This window comes from Pogoniulus pusillus, chromosome 23, assembly GCF_015220805.1.
Source record: "Pogoniulus pusillus isolate bPogPus1 chromosome 23, bPogPus1.pri, whole genome shotgun sequence".
NCBI lineage: Eukaryota > Metazoa > Chordata > Aves > Piciformes > Lybiidae > Pogoniulus > Pogoniulus pusillus.
The window spans coordinates 15162578-15183474 of NC_087286.1; the positions used below are offsets into that span (position 1 = coordinate 15162578).

General features: G+C 44.8%; 1 protein-coding gene across 8 annotated transcripts in view; it reads right to left on the reverse strand.

The window, feature by feature from the left end:
• The window catches only part of SVIL (supervillin), a 109439-nt gene extending 93012 nt beyond the window's left edge, over positions 1-16427 (reverse strand). For 7 of the 8 annotated variants that reach the window (XM_064162646.1, XM_064162644.1, XM_064162648.1 and 4 more), the window contains exon 1: positions 13403-13475. In XM_064162646.1, coding sequence (XP_064018716.1) covers positions 13403-13475 — 73 coding nt within the window. Of the gene's footprint in view, positions 1-13402; positions 13476-16411 lie in introns of those variants that run through there. The other variant, XM_064162650.1, reaches the window with a different exon arrangement.
• Positions 16428-20897: the final 4470 nt, after the last annotated feature.

Below are 20897 nucleotides of genomic sequence, written 5' to 3' on the forward strand. Positions count from 1 at the left end.
TGCATCTTCACACTCCTCATTGGCTCCTGACCATAAAAACTTGTTTTCCCTTATCTCCTTGTGCTTCCCTCCTGCTACATGCCACTGGAATGACAAGCCAAGCACAAGATAACCAATCCTTCAAAGGCTGCTCCTGTGTGAGAGAAGAGCTGCCCAAACCACAAGGGCTTTCTGAAGCCTGCACAGACAACTACATGCAGTAAGCTTGCTTCAGCAAGTGACACAAGTCAGACAAACCTCACACACTACAACAGCTAAATAAACTTCATGACACATTATTCCATTACCAAGAAGCACAAGCAACTCTTCAGTACCAAAGTGGATGGCTGCTTGACAGCTGGTTTTTGTTTGTTTTTCCAGAAGTGTGAGAGTGCTGCAGCTTTAAACCATTGCTTTAGACATGGCTGCCTTTCCATCCCTGGATGTAAAGCATCTTTGGTTTGGAGAGCAGCTGCATGGAGAGGGACCTGGGAGTCCTGATGGATAGCAAGATGCCCATGGGACAGCAATGTGCCCTTGTGGCCAAGAAGGCTAATGGGATCCTGGGGTGCATTAAAGAGTGTGTCCAGCAGATCAAGGGAGATTTTCCTTCACCTCTACTCTGCCCTGGTGACACCTCATCTTGAGTACTGCATTCAGTTTTGGGCTCCCCAGGTTAAGAGGGAAAGGGATCTGCTGGAGAGGGTCTAGCAGAGGGCTACGAGGATGATTAGTGATCTGGAACACTCCCTGATGAGGAGAGGATGAGGGACCTGGGGCTGTTTAGTTTGAAGAAGAGAAGGCTGAGAGGGGATTTAATGAATGTTTATAAATATCTGAGGGCTGGGAGTCAGGAGTGGGGGACAAACTCTGGTCACTTGTGCCCTGGGATAGGACAAGGAGCAATGGGTGGAAGCTGCAGCACAGGAGGTTCCAGCTCAACACAAGGGGGAGTTTCTTTATTGTGAGGGTTACAGAGCACTGGCACAGGCTCCCCAGAGAGGTTGTGGAGTCTCCTTCTCTGGAGGTTTTCAAGGCCTGTCTGGATGCGTTCCTCTGTGACCTGAGCTAGATTGTGTGGTCCTGCTATGGCAGGGGGGTTGGACTCAATGATCTCTTTGGGTCTCTTCCAGTCCCTGACACCCTGTGATCCTGTGGTTCTGAAAGAAGCACTCAGCAGAAGTTCATAGTGCAGGCAGGTCAAAAGCGTTCTTAAGCTCGAACTGGGCAACAAATGTTTAGAGCACAGTTTGCCAGGCACTGGAAATTTAAGGCTACATTAAATTGATTAAGCTAGGTGTATTTTTAGTTAATTATTTAGAAGCTTCCTCCCAATATTGAGGCAAACTGCAAAGCCAAACAGTGTTTGTCATCTCTCTCACCTGTGCCTCGGTTTTCCTTCTCCTTTGGCAGCACGGAGGCAAAAAAGCTCAGAACTACTTTTGTCATTTCCCAACAAAATGGATTTGAATAGATCTTTCTGAGGGCATCACCAACCCCTACCTCAGAACAACTGAAACAGTTCTGTGCTTTTTCCTCTCACTACCACCACTTCAGAACAAGCTTGATAAGAGATCTGATTTATCATAACTGAGCAAAGTTTCTGCTTTCTGTTTCTGCTCCAAATATTTCCAAAGCAATGACAAAGTACCACTTGGCTAATGCAAAATTTAAAGGCATCCCAAAGGATTTTAGGTATTTAAGGAATTAGGTATTTAAAGGAATACCTGAAGCTAGGAGAAAAGGGAGAGAAAAAGGCCAACAAAGAATAAGTAAGATAAAAGAGTATAATCCTTAAAGGGAAAGGGAAGGGAAATTAGAGACCAACAACTCAGAGAGTGAAGAAGAAAGGTCAGATGTTCTGAAGGATGTGATCATGATCCTGTTTTAAAAGTGGCAAGGGTAAAAACTGTGACTTTCTGAGCTGTTGGCCAGCTCAGAAAGTTTGATGCACCATAAAACAGAACTACAGACCATCAGCATTCATAGTTCTTCACTTGATGCTTCCTCCACCAGGAACACCAGAGACTGGTCTTTGGGAACAGAACTGTGTATTCTTACCAAAACCTGGTGAAAAGCTCAGCACTACAGGCAGTCCTGGACACTGGGCAGGGTACAGCAAGCACAGCATCACTGCGCTTCAGTTACAGGACCTCTACTTTGCTTCTGTAGAGAAACCAGGCTGTTTGATCTTGCTTTGTTCTCTCCCAGCCTTCTTTGGCAAGCAGGGGGATTGGTTTATGCTCTGTCTTCAGAACACAAAGACCTATTGTCAAAGGCAGAAGCTGTCCGTTTGCCCTAACAGGGACAGATAGATCCTTTGTGGTGGAGGGGGAAGGAGAACCTTTCACTCGTAAGAGATTTCCTTTAGCAGCAGGATGGGGGTTTGTTGTTATTATCATTGTTAAAAATGACAGAAGATTAAAATTTGCTTCAAGAACCTCTGAGCTAAAAAGCTCCATTTCTGCTTTTCGAAGAGATCCAAAATATGGGGAAAACCCCCTGACCAAGTCAGCCCTGAAAAACTCTACTCCCACTCCCCTATTTATTTATAGTGGTTTGCAAGCTAAGTCAGTAGCCTGCAATAAAACCAGGTTTGGGAAGCTGTCAACCCTTCAGCTACAGAGCCACACTTGGCAGGTGGTTGTGGGAAGGACTTCTAGGTACAAGGGAAAATATGATAGGCTGGGTAAAGCTGACTGCCCAGTGTTTTTGGCATCTTATAGTCTCCCAGGATACACATCCCCATTGGCCAGGGTCGGGGTCCTGAATTATGTAAATATGTCAAAACGTTTAGAGTTTGCCTGCCTGGCCAGACCACCCACAGGGAGTACACAGCTTGGCCATGGGAACATTCCCATCAGCTCCATTGCTTTAGCTGCACTCTGCTGAATACACTTAACTCCCAGTGAACGGACAAAATGATTCCTCTGCACCAGAAGATCCACTCCCTTCTGCCCTGCAGGAAAGCATCCCTTTGCAGGCAGGAGGATGAGTCTCGGCTGCATTAGCTTGCCTGGTTAGATTTCAGTGTTTCAGTTACCAGTCCTGGGATATGCAATGGCTGCTCTTAAGTTTTGCTCCCATATTAACAGGGGAAACAAAAATACAGCTTTGTGGGAGCAGTGCAAGCCCTCAAGAACTCAACTAATGACCACACACTGCAAGAAAAACTGTATGAGTGCTACTCAATCCAGAGGTGATTTCAGCCTAAACAATTTGTTCCATTCTGCAGTGGGGCAGCAGGTTGCATGTCACAGCCACTGAATGGGAGCTATGTCAAAGTACAGACCAGGGTACACGACATGTAAGTGAAGTCATGTTGAGAACTAGTCATTTACACCTCCTGGGGTGTAATCCTGTGATGCAATACTCAGATTAAATCTTAGGCTATTATCCCAGCATATCAACTCTGTCTGTTCTTAGACAGGTGACCCAAAGATCCTGTTTAAACTAGTCCATTTATCCAATCAAGAGAGAAAAAACAAAGCATGAGGGAGCTCCTCTTCTCTGAGTACTTTCCTTGGTTCTCCTTAAAACCAGCTCTATGTTTCAGTCTCAAATCCTGGTCTATAACCTTTGAACTCCCTCAATTGCTTTCACTCCTTTCTCCCTCTCTCTTTCTCCCTCCCAAGGTCTTGCACAAGGAGCAAGTCACCTGCTGTGGGTGGCTGCTTGCAATGCCAGGAAAACAAGCTGGGGCAACTGAGCATAATAGCTTTTGATTTATCTTAAGTGTCTGCCAGGAAGAATGTGTGTGGAGTCACTTTTTTTCCTGACAATTACTTCCACGGAGCTGTGTTGTCATGACATTTCATTGTCTACATTCAGGCTCACATCATCACAGGCAATTGCAAGTGTCTCATAAAACTCTGCTCAATTACTGGCCTGAGGTTTAATTCCATTAATCCTTTTAATGTTTCACTATAAGCTGGTTGCTTGTGTGCTGGCCTCCATCAAGCTGTAAAGTTCCTGTGATAGCAAACATGAGTCTTCCACAGCTGCACTTCAGAATTATGCTCTAGCTTTACTTAAATCCAGCACCCCAGCACAGGCAGTATTATAAGCCTCTGTCATTTAACACAAGTTCCCTTTCCTCTCATTTGTCCCTTCTCTGCCACCTAACGAGAGCCAACACAGTGTTCTCTGCTCACCTGTCTTTCATTCTCACTCCCACACTGAGCATCTCTTTTCAAATGCCACTCTTCCCACCTCCTGTAAATCAGTACCCACACTGGCACAGCCATGGTGAGCCAGTCTGGGGAACCCACAGGGCCAGAGAAGAAGGCAGGAGAAGTTCTCAGAGCAGTTCTCCAATCTGTGTGGCCATGTAACCAACTGATGTACACAGACAGAGTGGTTTGGAAGCAAACTGGGAACAGGAGGCCAAGTGAGAGGAATACCTAAACCAGTATTTTAAAGTGAGGCTGTCACTTCTGCTGTTATCATCTGCCAATATGAACCATCAGCTGGCCTAAAGCAGTCAGGAGAAGCTGGTACCCCAGCCTTAAACATATGTTCCAGTACCTGTGCTTGAATATTTAATCACAGGAGGACAACAACCAGCATTCCTGAGAGCAGCAGAAAAGAATGCAATTGGCCTCATCAAATGATGTTCAGATTGCCTAGGTACTTCCAAAAGAAGGAGACTTGAATCTGAAACTCCTCAGCCTTGAGTTTGAGCCCACTAAACACCAGTGTACAAGCAAGCAAACAGCAAGGCTGCTCTTGACTTCCCTTGTTTAAAGCAGGGCAGCTGTGAAGAGCCCAAGTCTTACTGATGATGGTTATGTTTTCCTGCAATTACTAATTGCTCTCAATCCTCCTAGTGAATAGGTCTGACACACATTGCTAGCTCAGCCAACATGTTGGGCTGAAGTGTGTCAATGATGTTTTCTCCTTTGACTTGACCACTACAAATCCTTATGGCCAGCAAATATTCCTAATCCAAACTGCCAGAAACATGATTAACACTGGAAAAAACTAAGCTTTCACAGCTCTGAGTAAGTGACAAGATTCATTATTTTTCCTGTGCCCACCTACACAGAACTCTTACATATAAGGGAGAGGCCTTTTAGCTACATTTCAGTGTCTGAAGAGGACCTACAGGAAGGCTGGGGAGGGACTGTTTAGAAGGGCTTGTAGCAATAGGATGAGGGGCAATGGTTTGAATCTGGAGCAGAAAAGATTCGGGTTGGACATAAGGAAGAAGTTCTTTACAACGTGAGTGATATGATACTGAACAGGTTGCCCATGGATGTGGTTAAGACCTCATCATTGGAGGCATGCAAGATCAGAGTGGATGTGGCTCTGGGCAGCCTGATCTAGTTGAAGGTGCCCCTGGACAAGATGACCTCTGAGTCCTGTGAAACCAAACGCAATCTGACAATTTGTGGCTGATTGCAAACCTAATGACTGATCAGCAAAGGCTCCCAGCTTCTGGTCAGAAGAGCAATACCAGCATGGATGGCAGCTGTTTCAACTTCCTGACTATTTGTCACCAGAGCAACTCTGAGCTGAACCTCAACATGAGGATGAGGAAGAACTTCTTCAGTTTAAGGGTCACAGAGCACTGGAACAGTCTCCCCAGAGAGTTTGTGAAGTCTCCTTCTCTGGAGACTTTCAAGCCCTGTCTGGACATGTCTCTGTGTGACTTGACCTAGATTCTCTGGTTCTGCTCTGATGGGGGGGTTGGACTGGAAGATCTGCAGAGTTCCCTTCCAACACCTAACATTCTGTGATCCTGAACACCTATATCTCTTATCCAGCACAAGATCCTACATGTGAACACATGATCATCAAATCTCTTCAGTTCAAAGATGCTTAAGACAACCTATTCTCTGCAACTCCTTCAGAGAACCTGTTGGAAACCAAAGGCAAGCAGGGGTTACAATGGCTGACACCCAGTAAGCCCAGGTGTCTCAACTCCCAGAGCTAACTTGTGGCTACAGAGTTAGGATTACCGGCACCTAGTCGCCACTGGGCTGCCAACAGTTGCCTCAAATGTTGCTTCCAGTAGGGTCACACCTTGGTTTTGAGGCTGGTTCACACTTAATGGGAAATGATTTTGGAATCATTTGAAAAATTTCAATAGTTTCCACTGTAATGTAAACAGCTGGGACAAATATTTCCTGAGAGTTAATCACACAATGGTTTGGGATGGAAGGGACCTCAAAGATCAACCAGTTCCAGACCCTCCACCATAGGCAGGGATACCTCCCACTAGAACAGGTTGCTCAAGGCCTCATCCAACCTGGCCTTGAACACCTCCAGGGAGGGAGCATCCCTGGGCAACCTGTGCCAATGTCTCACCATCCTCACTGGAAAGAATGTCTTCCTAACATCCAGTTTAAATCTCCCTTCTGCCACTTTAAGTCCATTACTCATTCTGTCATTACAAGAGTTTGTAATTAGTCCCTCCTCAGCCCTCCTGTAGGTACCCTTCATATACTGGAAGGCTACTACAAGGTCTCCTCAAAGCCTTCTCTTCTCCAGGCTGCACAGCCCCAACTCTTGTAGCCTGTCCTTGTAGCAGAGCTGCTGCAGCCCTCTGAGCATCTTCGTGGTCTCCTCTGGCCTTGCTCCAACAGTTCCATGTCCCTGTGTTGGGGACTGCACACACTGCTCCAGGTGGGGTCTGATGAAAGCAGAGTAAAGGGACAGAATCACCTCCCTTGCCCTGCTGGCCACACTTCTCTTGATGCAGCCAAGGAAGTGTGGCCAGCACCCTAAGAGAGCCCTTTTGGCTGTCTCTGAGGCTTAACTGGGCTTCTAGTCAGAAAAAGCAAGACTGAAAGTGTCTCACGTGAAGAACATCTGACTTGCACATCGCCTCTATCATTTCGTGCAACTGGTTTGAAGCACTAATCCACACTCCCCCTTCCTTCTGCCAGGAGACAGTGGTAGCTTTGTTCTATTTAGAGAAGAGACAGGCATTTTGGTTAAAGCTAAGGCTGATATGATGGGACAAGAACAAAATGCTGCAGCTCTTAGCTGACTGCCAAGGGTGTTATAGGTATAAGCCATGAGGAGCACATTTGGCAGTCATTAACTCCAGGCAAGTCTTACTAACTTCTCACAGTACTTTGGCAGGCAATCTCAGGGCTAGCACTTGAAACCAGTTCCTTGTAGCAGCTCACCAGTAACAGCACAGCAGCCAACAGTGTCAACCAGCTGACTTCTGCTGGGAACTACACACCTCTGTGTAATGGTCTGATAGAGACTTAGCTTGCATTAGAAATGTACCTTTAGAGTGTAGTTTACTAATGCAGTCAGCACAAATGATGCTTTATGCCCATCAGAGTGGTTTTTCTGTATGCCTTAAGAGAGGCAACCCCAGAAACGTGAATTTTTTTAATCTGTGTCTTTGAGGTCTTAGCTTTACATTTTATTTACTTTTTTAACACTGAAAACTGGCACCATGGAAGCAAAAAGAGACCATCTCATCAACTGCATTCAAAGACATTAGCAAAGACTGAATAATTGATGAATAAGTGCCCTACTGAAAGGCTCCCTTCAACACACCACCATGTGTAAATGACATCAGAAGCATTTTTATCACCAATCACCCAATGCATTCTTATCTACTCAAGGCAGATTCCAACTAGGACATGTTTTGCTCATTAAAAATCAAGACTCTCCATGTGCCTGTTAACTCTAAACTGACTAGTTGGGAAAGCAGCAAAAAACAGTGAATTAATTAGTGGGGAGCATTTTGCCTGCTGCTTCCTTTGAGAGCAGCACACCATTCCCTCCATGCTGCCAAAGTGACTAGCTGGAGAAGTAGCAAAACCAGTCAATTAATGAGTGGGGAGAACACCAGGGAACTAACCCAATGGCAATTTAAGCTAAACAAACCCGTGCAATTTTCACCTATGTTCATTATATGAAAAGCTTCACAGACAAGAACAGGTCTTGTGAAGGTGTTCTAAGAAAGGAAAATTCCAATGTTGCATTTAAAAGAAGAGCAATGAACTCACAAACCACAAATTCTACACATTCTTAATCATGTTTTGCATAAACAGAATATACTGAGACTATAAAAAAAGACCTCTTCACCAATCCAAATCTATACAAGAGGAAACCTCAGCTTGGTATGTGCAGTGATGCTTGCAGGAGAATGGATGTGCCCTTTCCACACAGAATGTGGGCAAGAGAATCCTTAGACCTGACTAGAAATGTCTTGGGTCACAAATAGTTCAACTCAAACAACTCAACTTCAATTCCAAGCCTACCCTGGACTTGCTGTGGAGAATTCTGTACTGACACTTCACTTTTCTTCAGTCTGACTGTCTGGGGGAGCTCTCAGTGTAATCTCTCTTCTCTCAGATTAAAACTGCTTGCCTGCCCTCACTACCCTTATCCCACAGAAAACATCAAATACATGGAATTGAGCAAAGAAATGCCAATAACAAAGCTACAGCCTGTCTGATTTAAACTCCTAGAAAGGTCAACTCCTCCTTACCACTGGAAATTTTTGCCAAGAATGTAGTTTACTAATGCAGTCAGCACAAAGCAGCTTTGGAAACAGTAGAATTAAACCTCAAACTGACTAACTAATCCCCCAGAGATAGCAGGGAAGAAAGTTTACCTGTTTCAACAAGTTTAGGCATCTGCTGCACAAAGAGGAGCTGATATTGCTAACTTCTCATCAATCAAAATGTTTCCTGCGTTACATTCTTAGTGCATTTGAGCCTGAAACTCAAGAGCTCTTCCTGCTCTTGTGCAGACTCTGGGGTACCTAACTTCCCCATCTGATGTATTTATGGTCTGTTTTAAGGCTTTTAAGGCGTTGACATCTAACAGATTTATAAGAGCACAACACAGCCATGCTAAAATGGTGGAGCAGTTTCTGTCAACCTGCTTTTTAAGATGCAAGTAGCAAAGGAGAAAAAAAAATTAAATTGATCATATAGACCAGGATACCTATTAATATTTTACTGCTAGGAATGTAAAACCATTTTGAAGTCAGTTATCAAATTGAAGTATACATCTGCTAATCCAAGACAAAAATCAACAGGCTATCTGAAAGAGGGTATTGATCAGAGTCTCTTCCTCATCCTCACTGCCTCTAAAGGCAGGATTCAATTTCCCACAAAAAAAGGCAAATAAAGGTGAGTATTTAAATCTATAACAAGGTCTGTGTGAGCAGAATTAAATATAGGGGGGGAAGTTATTCCAGTAAAATATTCCTGCCCCTAAACTGATGAAGTAGCTTTTAAATGGTAACTCTCAGTTATTTTCTGGCTCCTGGTATACTCTAGGTTAAAACACAGGTTTACATACTTCAGAATAAAAATTCTAGATCCATTTGGAAAAAAAATGGAGATTTCTAAGCCAAAGAAAATGGAAGATGGCCTTGAACTGCTAGCTCCTGAAAGGGAAATTGAAAGCCTGAAAATGTCTTTCTTTGGCAAGGGCACTATTCTTGTGTTTCTGGAGATTAGCAAACAACACTTGAAATATCCTCAAAGTAAGAAACCTCCTCTTCCCACCCTCCTGCCCCTTGTGCTCCCCTCCTTTTACAGCTGATATTGCTGGAGGAAAGGAAGGTAGGGAAGTGCCAGTAACTTTCACCAGTGGTGTGCTAGGAATGTTCAAAAAGAAGAGAATGGAAAGGTGGAGAAAGCTTTCTTCAGAACACAACAGGAGTTATCCAATGCAACTGTATTCACCCCTGCTTATGGAACTTCTCCAACACAAGAGAACATCAGTGCTAACAAACATTGTTTGCACCAAAGTGTTCTTACAGCTGCTTGTTAACTGAGGTTAACTCATTTAAACAGAAAAAGAACAGAGCGACACCTCTCACACAAACCAGACAGCCAGAGGACTTTCCATTCATAGCAGAATGAACTCATCCCCCCCACCCCAGCAAAACCACAAGACTAAAATCACAAAATGCCTTAAGGAAGGCTGAATGAGTGGCATGCACAGGCTGGAATAAATGCACTCCTATTTCAACCTGACAAAGCTGCTAATACTTTCAAGCAACTGTTTTGAGCGACTGTGTGCAAGCTCTCCGAATGAGGTGCTACTTACTTCAGAGTCCTGCTAAAAATCCACTTGTCTGCCTTTACACAAGGGAGAAGAGAATGATGCAGCAGAAGGGGTCAAAGTCTTCTCAGAGTAGTTAGTGATAAGGTGTGTAGCTCTCTCTAGCCAGGAATTTCATCATTCTTCTTTTAGAGAAGCTTCTCACTCCAGCTACGGTTCCTTTCCAAAGCACCTAACACTCACTCGCTAAGCGAACAGAAAACTGACTTCACAAAAGTTACCAAACATCAACATGCAAGGCTGGCAAGTACATGTGCAGTCAAGATGATTCAGATAAGTCTGATAAATTTAGAACAGAGCTTTCCTAAAAGCATGCGTTCACCAAATGCAGTAAATATGCAGGAGCTATATCCAAGTGTTGATTCCAAACATTAGAGGCAAAAATTTAATAGAGGAAATCTCCTTTTAAGAGTTCGCTGCCATCTGAAGTCCTCAACAATGTTATTCCTTGATCTGCCTTTAGTATTTCCATCCATGACTGGATTTATCCACATAAAAAGCTATAGGCTCTCCAACCTCAGAGAACTAAGCCAAATGCAGTGTGGCAACTTCACATAGGACCAACCTTTTATGGTTGGAACAGTAGAGCTTCGATACAGCTAATCTACCATAAATAGCTCTTGAAACTCAGAAGGATCAAATCAGCTGTTGCAACAGTCCCAGCCTGTAGCTGCCTCAAATCCAATTATACTGCCAGCTCCATCTTGCAGCCCTCCTTCTTACTTCCCCCATCCAAAACTTTTATAGTCCTGCTCCTGGGAGAAATTAAAAGCTGCAAAGACAAACGCAGCAAAACAAAATGCATTTAATAAAAATCTGAAAGCATGGCCTGATGATTATCAGAAGGAACAGAAGCTTTGTTCTGTTAAAAAAACAGCTGAATTTGAGGTTTTTTTTTTGTTTTAAAGGGCATCAAGTTCTCATCAACCCTGTCTTGTGATGCAAACATGCAACTCGAAATAAGTGAAGAGTTGCAAAAACACCAAGTGCAGCTTTAAAAGGGAGGCAAACCCAAGCAGATAAACTATCTGTGTCCCAGATTAAGGCAGAAGGAATCAAATTGCTTGCACATTTTTTTCCCTGTAATTTAAATACACTTGAGAACTACTAGAACTCAGTGACAAACCCTTGTATGACAACGTTTCCTTTCAGGTAGTTAGAATTCCCACCCCACAAAAAAAGAGATGAAAATTATAGTTTCATAATTCTTAAGGAACTGGCAGCTTCCAAAATGTGTGTTGAATAATGGTGCACATCAGTGTGACTCTGAAGATTACCAGGAGAAACACTACAGCACAGCAACTGCTGAGGAATTAGTTGGAAAAGATTATAGAATCATGGAATGGCTCAGGTTGGAAGGGACCTAAGAGCTCATCTACTCCAACCTCCCTGCCATGGGCAAGGAAGCCTCTCAACTACACTCAGCTGCCCAAGGCCTCATCCAACCTGGTCTTGAACATCCCCAGGGAGGAGGCATCCACAGCAGCCTATTCTAGGGTGTCACCACCCTCCTACTGAAGAACTTCTTCCTAAGATCCAGTTCAAACTTACTCTCCCTCAGATTCCAATCATTCCCTCTTGGATCCAGAGACGCACAAGTGAGCAGCATTATCTTTAGGGTTCACCTCACAGTACAAAGCAGCCACACCATGTGAGTATGTAAGGGTATGGAAATTAAAGATTTCCTCTTTTTTTAAACTGTCTAACACTAAGCTCTCCACAGTCTTCCCAAAACAAAGAGATTAAATATACCAGTGTAGGAACTCTGGCACTTCAAAGGGAAAAGGGTCTGGTGTGCAAAGTCTGGACCTGTACCTCCCATAAGCAGGTAAAGCCAGAACATTGCCAGGGCATCCTCCTATGATTGTGGCCATGCCAACTACCATCTAGGCATCACTCCTGACTGTACAAGTGGCAAGAGAAGGAGTTTGCCAATTCCTAGTATTCAAAATGCTTTAAGAAGGGCCGAGAATTGGGCTCCTCTAGAAATAACTCAATTAAAAGCATCCAAATACAAAGCTCACCCTGATGGAAAACTGCCAGCCATATGCCATCCTGCTCATTGCATTCCCTCATCTCTGTTACCAGGCCTGGCTCTGAACTGCTCTGCAAAGCACACAACATACAACAAACACAAAAAGAGGAACTGGTTTCGGTCTTGCCTACACGGATGATGACAAAATCATCTTTACCTAAGTGTGGGGTGGGTGCAATGAAGTGGTTTGCTATCTCCTCTGAATTGTGCATGAAGGAAACAGCTGGGTAACCTTCTGGCATTCTCAGAGAAGTCAAAGAGCTGGAAGAAGTCACAGAGAGTTTTCCCTTTAGGCCCTAGCAAATGCCTAAGCATATCAATCCTATTGCAGAGGGGACAGTGAGCTTTTCATTAGCATGGAATAAACTGAGCATGTGACAAGGAGATAAAACAGACCAGCAAGATCTGCCCAAGTAAGTTTATCACTCTGAACATGGCTTGGAGAACTTGTCATATTAAGCTTCTGCACTGGGGTGAAAAAAAAAGCAAGCAGCTGAACCAACTGCTAAGAGAAGTTCAACAGAGCTCTTAAAAATGCAGCAGGCATGCTTGCAACTGGCAAGAGAAAGTGCAGTCGTGCTCATGCTGCCAGAACACAACCACTGCTGCTTTATGCCCTACCCATAACCATTTAAAATCTGAGGTCTTTTTATTACTGTGGAATTTGAAGGATGCAAGTTATGACATGGGAACACACCCCCTCTCGACAAGCAGGACTGGGGCTGCTTGTTTCTTTTATAGAAACCACTCTACATCTGACTGTTTGCATTTGTTCTCCTCAGCACAGAGGGAAATGTGTTCAAGATTTCACTTTCACAACCAGCTTTAAAAGATAAAAGAATGAAATTTCTCCCTGTGCCCTTTTGACAGAGACTTCCTTGGCTATGAACACGTAAAGAGAACTGACTACCACAGAAATGCAGCAGATTCTCCCTCTTCCTCCTCAGTACACAGAGAAAAGGAGCCACAGCCAATGCACAAGTTCACTGTTAGCCCTTTGCAAACACCGTTAAGATCTAGCATGTACCTTCCAGAGACTATCACCTCTGCCATCAGAGAGCAACACATCAAGTACTTCTCAGACCACAGGTTCTGTTGTTAAGACAGAAGTACAAATTAACAGCCACACTTAATGATACCAAGGTCTTGGCACTGCAACAGAGGATTTGCAGTAGTCAGGAAACAACTCCAGCCTAATACACAGCAAAGTGCACTCCAGTCTGGAGCGAGCCTGTATTCATTTAGCAATTCAGCTTCGCAGTTGACAGCTGTGGGGGGAAGGAGAAAGTGCCCAGGAAAACCAAAACTCCAAGCTAATAAAAAGTGGCTTACCAGCATCCATTGTCAGAATCATGGCCCCACTTCTGTGTCCCAGGAAGCAGGAAGCCTTACCCATCCAGTGCATGCGAATGACTCAGAACCACAGCATGGCTTTGTTTCAGCTTATATCTTCCAGCTCATTCACCCCTCCTCCCTCTCCCAGGATAAAAGTGTTGCCTGTGCCTGGCCATCCCTATTGGCTCAGCTAGGGAGTCACACTCAATTAGCATATTCAAGTTTCTGTGAGAGCCTAAAATTACCCACAGAGGATTTTATTTATTTATTTATTTCTCTTTAAAAGCCCCAAACAAACAAACCAACCAGGCAGGAAAAACCCACACCAAAACAACCCAACCACAAACAAAACAACAATAAAACCCAAACCACACTCTCTTTGTCTTTCTGGGAGATCAGGCTGTTCATTCTTTCACCAAGACACGTTACAGCTGGTGTTGCTGCCACAGGGACAAACAATTCCCTGTGCTCAGAATGAATGAGAAGGTAGCAAGTCAGGGAGGGCAGCCCCACAGCCTTCAGCAATCCTCAGTCTGGCTGCACTGTCTGTCTGTGGGAGTAAACTTGTGTCAAAGTCTGTACCCTGCAACCATGCAAAACACAGAACACCAAAACTGAGGATTTCTCTGTTTGCCAGATAGGATTTGCCCTTCCATTTGATTCTTAAATAAGCAGAACAGTAAACGACTGTGATTGCTGTCTTAATGCCCAAAGAAGGGCGATGAAGCTGGTGAGGGGCCTGGAGCACAGCCCTGTGAGGAGAGGCTGAGGGAGCTGGGGGTGTGCAGCCTGCAGCAGAGGAGGCTCAGGGCAGAGCTCATTGCTGTCTACAGCTACCTGAAGGGAGGCTGTAGCCAGGTGGGGTTGGGCTTTTCTTCCAGGCAAGCAGCAACAGAAGAAGGGGACACAGCCTCAAGTTGTGGCAGGAGAGGTCTAGGCTGGATGTTAGGAGGAAGCTGTTGGCAGAGAGAGTGATTGGCATTGGAATGGGCTGCCCAGAGAGGTGGTGGAGTCGCCGCCCCTGGAGGTGTTCAGTAAAAGCCTGGATGAGGCACTTAGTGCCATGGTCTAGTTGATTGGACAGAGCTGGGTGAAAGGTTGGACTGGATCATCTTGGAGGTCTCTTCCAACCTGGTTGGTTCTATGATTTGTGAACCACCACTCCAGTGAGATAATAGTGTTAGAAAAATTCTAAATACATGTGAAAAATCTAACTGAGAGATACCATCACCCTTTGCTAACTTGGATCTAAAAGAAAATATATTTAGAAGCAAAGAAGGTGGAGGGGGAGAGGAATTTGTTTCTTTCTGTACTGAAAAAATAAGCCTTAAGAACTTGCAGCAAGCTTCTGTATCTCACAGCCTGAGCTGCCACAGATTTGATGCATGTACTTGGGGATACAGCAAGCTCCCTGGTGCTCCCTGTCTCAGATAAGAACTACCTTTTCTAAATAAAGCATGGACATATTAGGCTACTGTCTCACCATGTTAGTCACTGCTAGATAACCTAAGATTCATAGCTCTGTGATACAACCACAAGTGTATTTTGGAAGTGTTGCTTGTGGTTGTTGAAATAAACAGAGAGCTTCCCTCTCCTTCCTCCCTCTGTTTTTAGAAGAGGTATCAGTTGCAAGTCTCAAACACCAGGATTCCTAGAGTCACTAATGGAAATGAGAATCCACAATTGAAAGAAATTAGCAATTAGTAAAAGCAGTACTTTTATCACTTCTCAGATTTCTTGACCTCTTGCTTTGCACAGCTTCACACTTACACTCAAGTCATTACAATCTGGAGGAAGCAAAACATCCCTGAAGATGAAAATTCCTGACATTCAGTAGGTTACTGCAACAAAAGCTTTGGAAAGAGGCACAAGTAACTCAGATCCTAGGGAAGAAACAAACTGAAATCTTTCACTGAATGGAAATTAGGAAGAAATGACCCAGGTAGAGAGTCTGCTCCACAGTCTTACTGCTTGAAGAAGCAGGCAGTGTCAGAAAGGATGTCAGACTGAATGGATTAGTAGCTTCGCTCAGGGTTTACATCTCTAATATAGCCAGGATGCTATTTTGTTGACCACAATAAATAGCTAAGGAGATTCAGCAATAGCCCAGGCCATGTGCAACTTCTTAGAGTGACATTTGGCATAATCATAGAATGGTTTAGGTGGGAAGGGACCTCAAAGTTCATCCAGTTCCAAGCCCCCACCATAGGCAGGGACATCTCCCACTAGAAAAAGTTGTTCAAGGCCTCATCCAACCTGGCCTTGAACACCTCCAGGGAGGGAGCATCCATAACCCTCCCTGGGCAATCTGCTCCAGTGAACTAACTGGAATAACTTCCATTCTTGTTAATAATCAGGGATCTGACGAGAGATGCAGCAATAAGGGAGATGCACTGTCCCTGTATCACCCTTCTTTAACCTGGTAACATCTTTACTAAACATCCCCAATATTCTAATCAATAACAAAAAACAAAACAGAGAGTTTTGAGGTTTTGCCAATAGGGTAAGAAGGTGAAGAGTGGGTACAGCTTTGGGCACAACTGAGGATCTCAACACAGGACACCAGGCTAATTCCAACACTAACACTCCCACCCTCAGGTGAAATGAGCGTGACTTGCCAAACAACCCAGGTACAGCACAACAGGTACTAAGCCAAAACCATCTTCAAAGAAGCATTACCATACAATCAAATCACTTTCAATAGATTCCTTGCAAGCTTGGCTTTTCCATGAATTCTGGTACTGCAGCTCTGTAGTAGTAAAGCACAAAAGTTCAAGCAAACTGTTCTCAAAACAGCACACACACACACAAAAAAATAATCATTTCTGGGTCAGCAAGAGATGTGGCTTCTGAGAAGGTCCTATTATTTCACTGCATTTTACTACACCATGTAGTGGGAGGCACACAGATTCTTCTCCAGGTGTTTGGCACAAACAACTCTAGAACAATACCAATCACCCACAGTTTATGGTTCTCATCTGCATCCATTTCTCACCACAGGCTCACCTTTAAATCCCAACCATCCAGGCCTGACTCTCTAGGCAGATCTGCATCCCTGTGTCCAAGTGGCTCACAATCCAAAAGCCAGTCCTCTTCCTACAAGAAATAAACCAGGGTGAGTAAGAATCACAAATGCACATCCCAAGGTAGAAAAACAAGCTGAGAACTATCAGGCAGCCACACAAAAGGGATGACCTGATCGAACACAGGGAGTGAAGCAGTTTGTTTTGCTGTGCTGTCCATTCACATAGGCAAGAGCATCTTGGCAAGCAACAGCATTTTGCTAAACCCAGCTACTCATGGGAGCTATATGGACAGGGAAAGAGAAGTCTTGCAGGTTTGCTAGGAACCCCAAGGCACTAGACCCTTGGGTTACTACAGTGTAAGCCTTTAACATGAGAGACCATCTTGAACTACCACATTCTCTAGAAATAGCAAGCCTTCCTTAACCACTCCACAAATAGCAGTCTGGATTACACCTTTTGATAAGGTCAAGACAACACAACAGCAGCTAACCAAAGACCCTGCAGATCTTTAATTTTGAAGATGAGTGGACACAAGTGGAAGAGCCAGCTCTCTTCCTACAGCCACAGTAGTCAGGGACTAGCACTTGAGACATCTCCCAGTGCAGAGCAATTGCCCTAATCAAACAAGTCCAGCTCTGTGGACAAAACCTTTCTTTTGGCATGAGTTTTGATCCCCATACCTGGAACCACAGCTGCTTTTATTTTCCTCTGGCTCTCCCTAAAGCCAACTGCTGTCCTACCAGATGGTTTATCCCATGTGGAGATTCACACTGTTCCAGTACCCAAGGTCAGTTGTTTCAAACTAGCTGAACTATCCCATCACCACCTTGTCCTTAAGGATGCCAATCCCCTGAACTAATAAAACCCCACAGTAATCAACTGCTCCGTCCCTGTTGCTCCATTCCATACCACCAATGCAGTTCTTTCCTTCCACTGGGCAATGAAGACTCCTGCAGTGCAGATCTGAACTCCACTAACAATCTGTGCTGCTGAGCAGATTTTCTGCCTACTGTAATACATCTGGAAACTAAACCAACAGTTTCTACTCTTGGGGAGAGTAGGGGGTGAGATTCAGCTAACCTGCATACATTTTTAGGTGCCAATACAGTGCTTTAATGAAATACAGTGCTTTCAATTTCACAGCTGCTTTATTAAACTTCCTTTCTTTGAAAAAAAAAAATCTATTAAAGAGGCACAAAATGAAGCTATGATATCCTACATGATCAGAGCAACAACTGTTAAGAGCAGTCAGGTCACTGCTCTGCTTCCACTGCAGCTGCTGAACATGTCAGACACTAATAACAGCATCTAGAGAAGAGGTCAGAACAAAAATAATTCATTGAAAAGACAGAAAGCCAGATACAACAGGAATTTTACCTTCAAACAAAGACTACCCTACAATCCATCACTTCAGTCTTCTCCCTGATGTTATGCAACTGCTGACACATTTCAACTAAGCCAGTTCTTATGGTCTACCCACACTTATCTTTGTATTTCAGGTAGGAACTACACTAAGGTTCCCAGAACAGAGTGAACCTCAAGCTGTTGTTTCTGTTTCCAACTTTCATTCACCTCGAGTAAGAATTCCTTCACTTAAAAAGGGTAAATGAGTGAGGATTCACTTCAGCCTGGTGGGAAAGTTGAAGAAAAAAAAGAGATGGTCAGCAAGGATAGCTGAAAGGAAGCTAAACTCTTTTCTCCATCTTTACATAATGCTCAGTTCCTCAGTCCCTTCATACTGCATTGTCTGCCTGCCAGATGACTTCTACTATTGCTACCTTCTTCCTCTTTTGTCTCAGCCTTTTATAGAGAAAAGGAAGGGTTTGAAATCCACTTACAGTTTTACTCAACTACTTGAGAGGCTGGAAAAAGTGACATTTGAAATGCAGAGCACACATTAAACCTGCTGCACAGTGCCAGGACCTCCCGAGCATATTTCATTATTTCTTCCTTTTTTTTTTCTTTGGCAAATGCTACATTTGTGCATTGGAACAGGAGAGACAAGACCACAATGATGCAGTTTTGAAGGTCTGTCAGAGTTGAAGCAACTCTGAATATCTTGTGTGAGTTGAACTATCCTGACAGAAGGGTGATTTTTTCCCCCCTATTTGCCTATAATACATATTATACTATATCCCATTTTCAAAAAGGGTAGGAAGGATGAGCCAGGGAACTCCAGGCCAGGCAGCATCACCTCTGAGCCCAGTAAGATCATGGAGCAGATCCTCCTGGAGGCACTACTGAGACAGAAGAATAGTGGAGAGGCGATTGGCTACAATCAGCATGGCTTCACCAAGAGCAAATCCTGTCTGACAAACCTGGTGGCCTTCTATGAACAGGTCACAACATGAATAGATGAGGGGTGAGCAACTGATGGCATTGACCTGGCCCTGAGCAAGGCCTTTGACACTGTCCCACACCACATCCTGGTCTCCAAGCTGGTGACACATGGGTTTGATGGGTGGACCACGAGATGGACAGAGAACTGGCTTGATGGCCACACCCAAAGAGTGGCTGTCAGTGGCTTCATGGCCAAGCAGAGGCAGTGACAAGCAGAGTTCCTCAGGGATCAGTCCTGGGACCAGTCTTGTTTAACATCTTTGCTGGTGTCATGGACAGAGGCACTGAGTGCAGCCTCAGCAAGTTTGCTGACCACACCAAGCTGTGTGGTGCAGCAGAAGACAGGCTGGAGGGCAGGAATGCCATCCAGAGGGAGCTGGACAGGTGGGCACAAGCCAAGCTCAGGAGGTTCAACAAGACCAAGTGCAGTGTCCTGCATCTGGGTCGAGGCAATCTCAAGCATAAATCCAGGCTGGGCAGCAGCCCTGAGGAGAGGGACTTGGGGGTGCTGGTGGATGAGAAGCTCAACAGGAGCCAGCAGTGTGCACTTGCAGCCTGCAGGGCCAACCAGAGGCTGGGCTGCATCAGGAGAAGTGTGGCCAGCAGGGCCAGGGAAGTGATTTGCCCCTTCTGCTGCGCTCTGCTGAGACCCCATCTGGAGTACTGCATCCAGTTCTGGAGATGAAGAAATATGTGGATGTGCTGGAGCATGCCCAGAGAAGGGCCACTGGGCTGCTCAGAGGGCTGAAGTACCTCTCCAAGGAGAGACTGAAAGAGCTGGGGCTGTTCAGTCTGGAGAAGAGGAGGCTCTGAGGTGACCTTATTGTGGCCTTCCAGGATGTGAAGGGGGCCTACAAAAAAGCTGGGGAAGGACTTTTCAGGCTATCAGGGAGTGACAGGACATGGGAGGAATGGAGTGAAGCTGGAGATGGGGAGGTTCAGACTGGACATGAGAAGAAAGTTCTTCATGAGAGTGGTGAGAGGCTGGAATGGGTTGCCCAGGGAGGTGGCTGAGGCCCCATCCCTGGAGGTGTTTAAGGCCAGGCTGGATGAGGTTCTGGCCAGCCTGATCTAGAGTAGGGTGTCCCTGCCCATGGCAGAGGACTTGGAACTAGATGATCCTTGTGGTCCCTTCCAACCCTGAGTGATTCTATGATTCTGTGATTCTATGTCATTATATTCTACACATCCTTGTTAGTGTTAGAAGTCTTATAAGAAGCTTTGGCAAGAACAGATGAGGAGACAAACATAAGGCCTAGCAAATACAGAGCACCCATCAGGAAATGTTTGAGGTCAAAATCACAATTGCCAGCTCTTGCATTTTATCACAACCGTCTAAAGCTTGACCTTGGCTGTCATTTTTTGCACTCTTTCTCCAGTTCATCGAAGAATTATCTGGCAAACCACTTGAACCCTGTATCTGATAGGGCTCACACACTGACAGTTTACAACAAAAGCAGGAAAAGACAATCCAAAGATTATTTTTTGTGGTTTTCATGGTCTTTGCTTTATTATACATGAGAGGGATGCTGGAATCAGCACAAAGGAAAGACAGGCATCAAAACATCATTTGGATAGTGGGTATTGTGAATTGAAAAGAGGGGCAACTGAATAATCATTTTTGCTCTGCCACAAAGATCTGTATTTTTAATCCAGGAGGATAATCCTACAGTCACAGAGTGGTCTGGGTTGGAAGGGATGTCCAAATGTCATCTAGTTCAAGCCCCCTGCAGTCAGAAAGATCCTCCACTAGATCAGGTTGCTCAGAGCCTTGTCAAGCCTCACCTTGAATATCTCCAGGGATGGGGTCTCAACTATCTCCCCCAGGCAGACTGTTCCAGTGTTCCACTACCCTCGTAGTGCAGAACTTGTTCCTAACATCTCATTTAACTCTGCTCTTCTCATTTCAAACCACTGCTATCACTGCAGACCTTTGCAAACAGTCCCTCTGTAGCCTTCTTGTAGCCCCATTCAGGTACTGAAAGGCTGCTATTAGGTCCCCCTGGAGCCTTGTCTTCTCCAGGTTGAACAGCCTCAACTCCTTCAGCCTGTCCTTGCAGGAGAGCTGCTCCAGCCCCCTGATCATTTTTGTGTCCCTGCTGTGGACATGCTCCATCAGCTCTGTG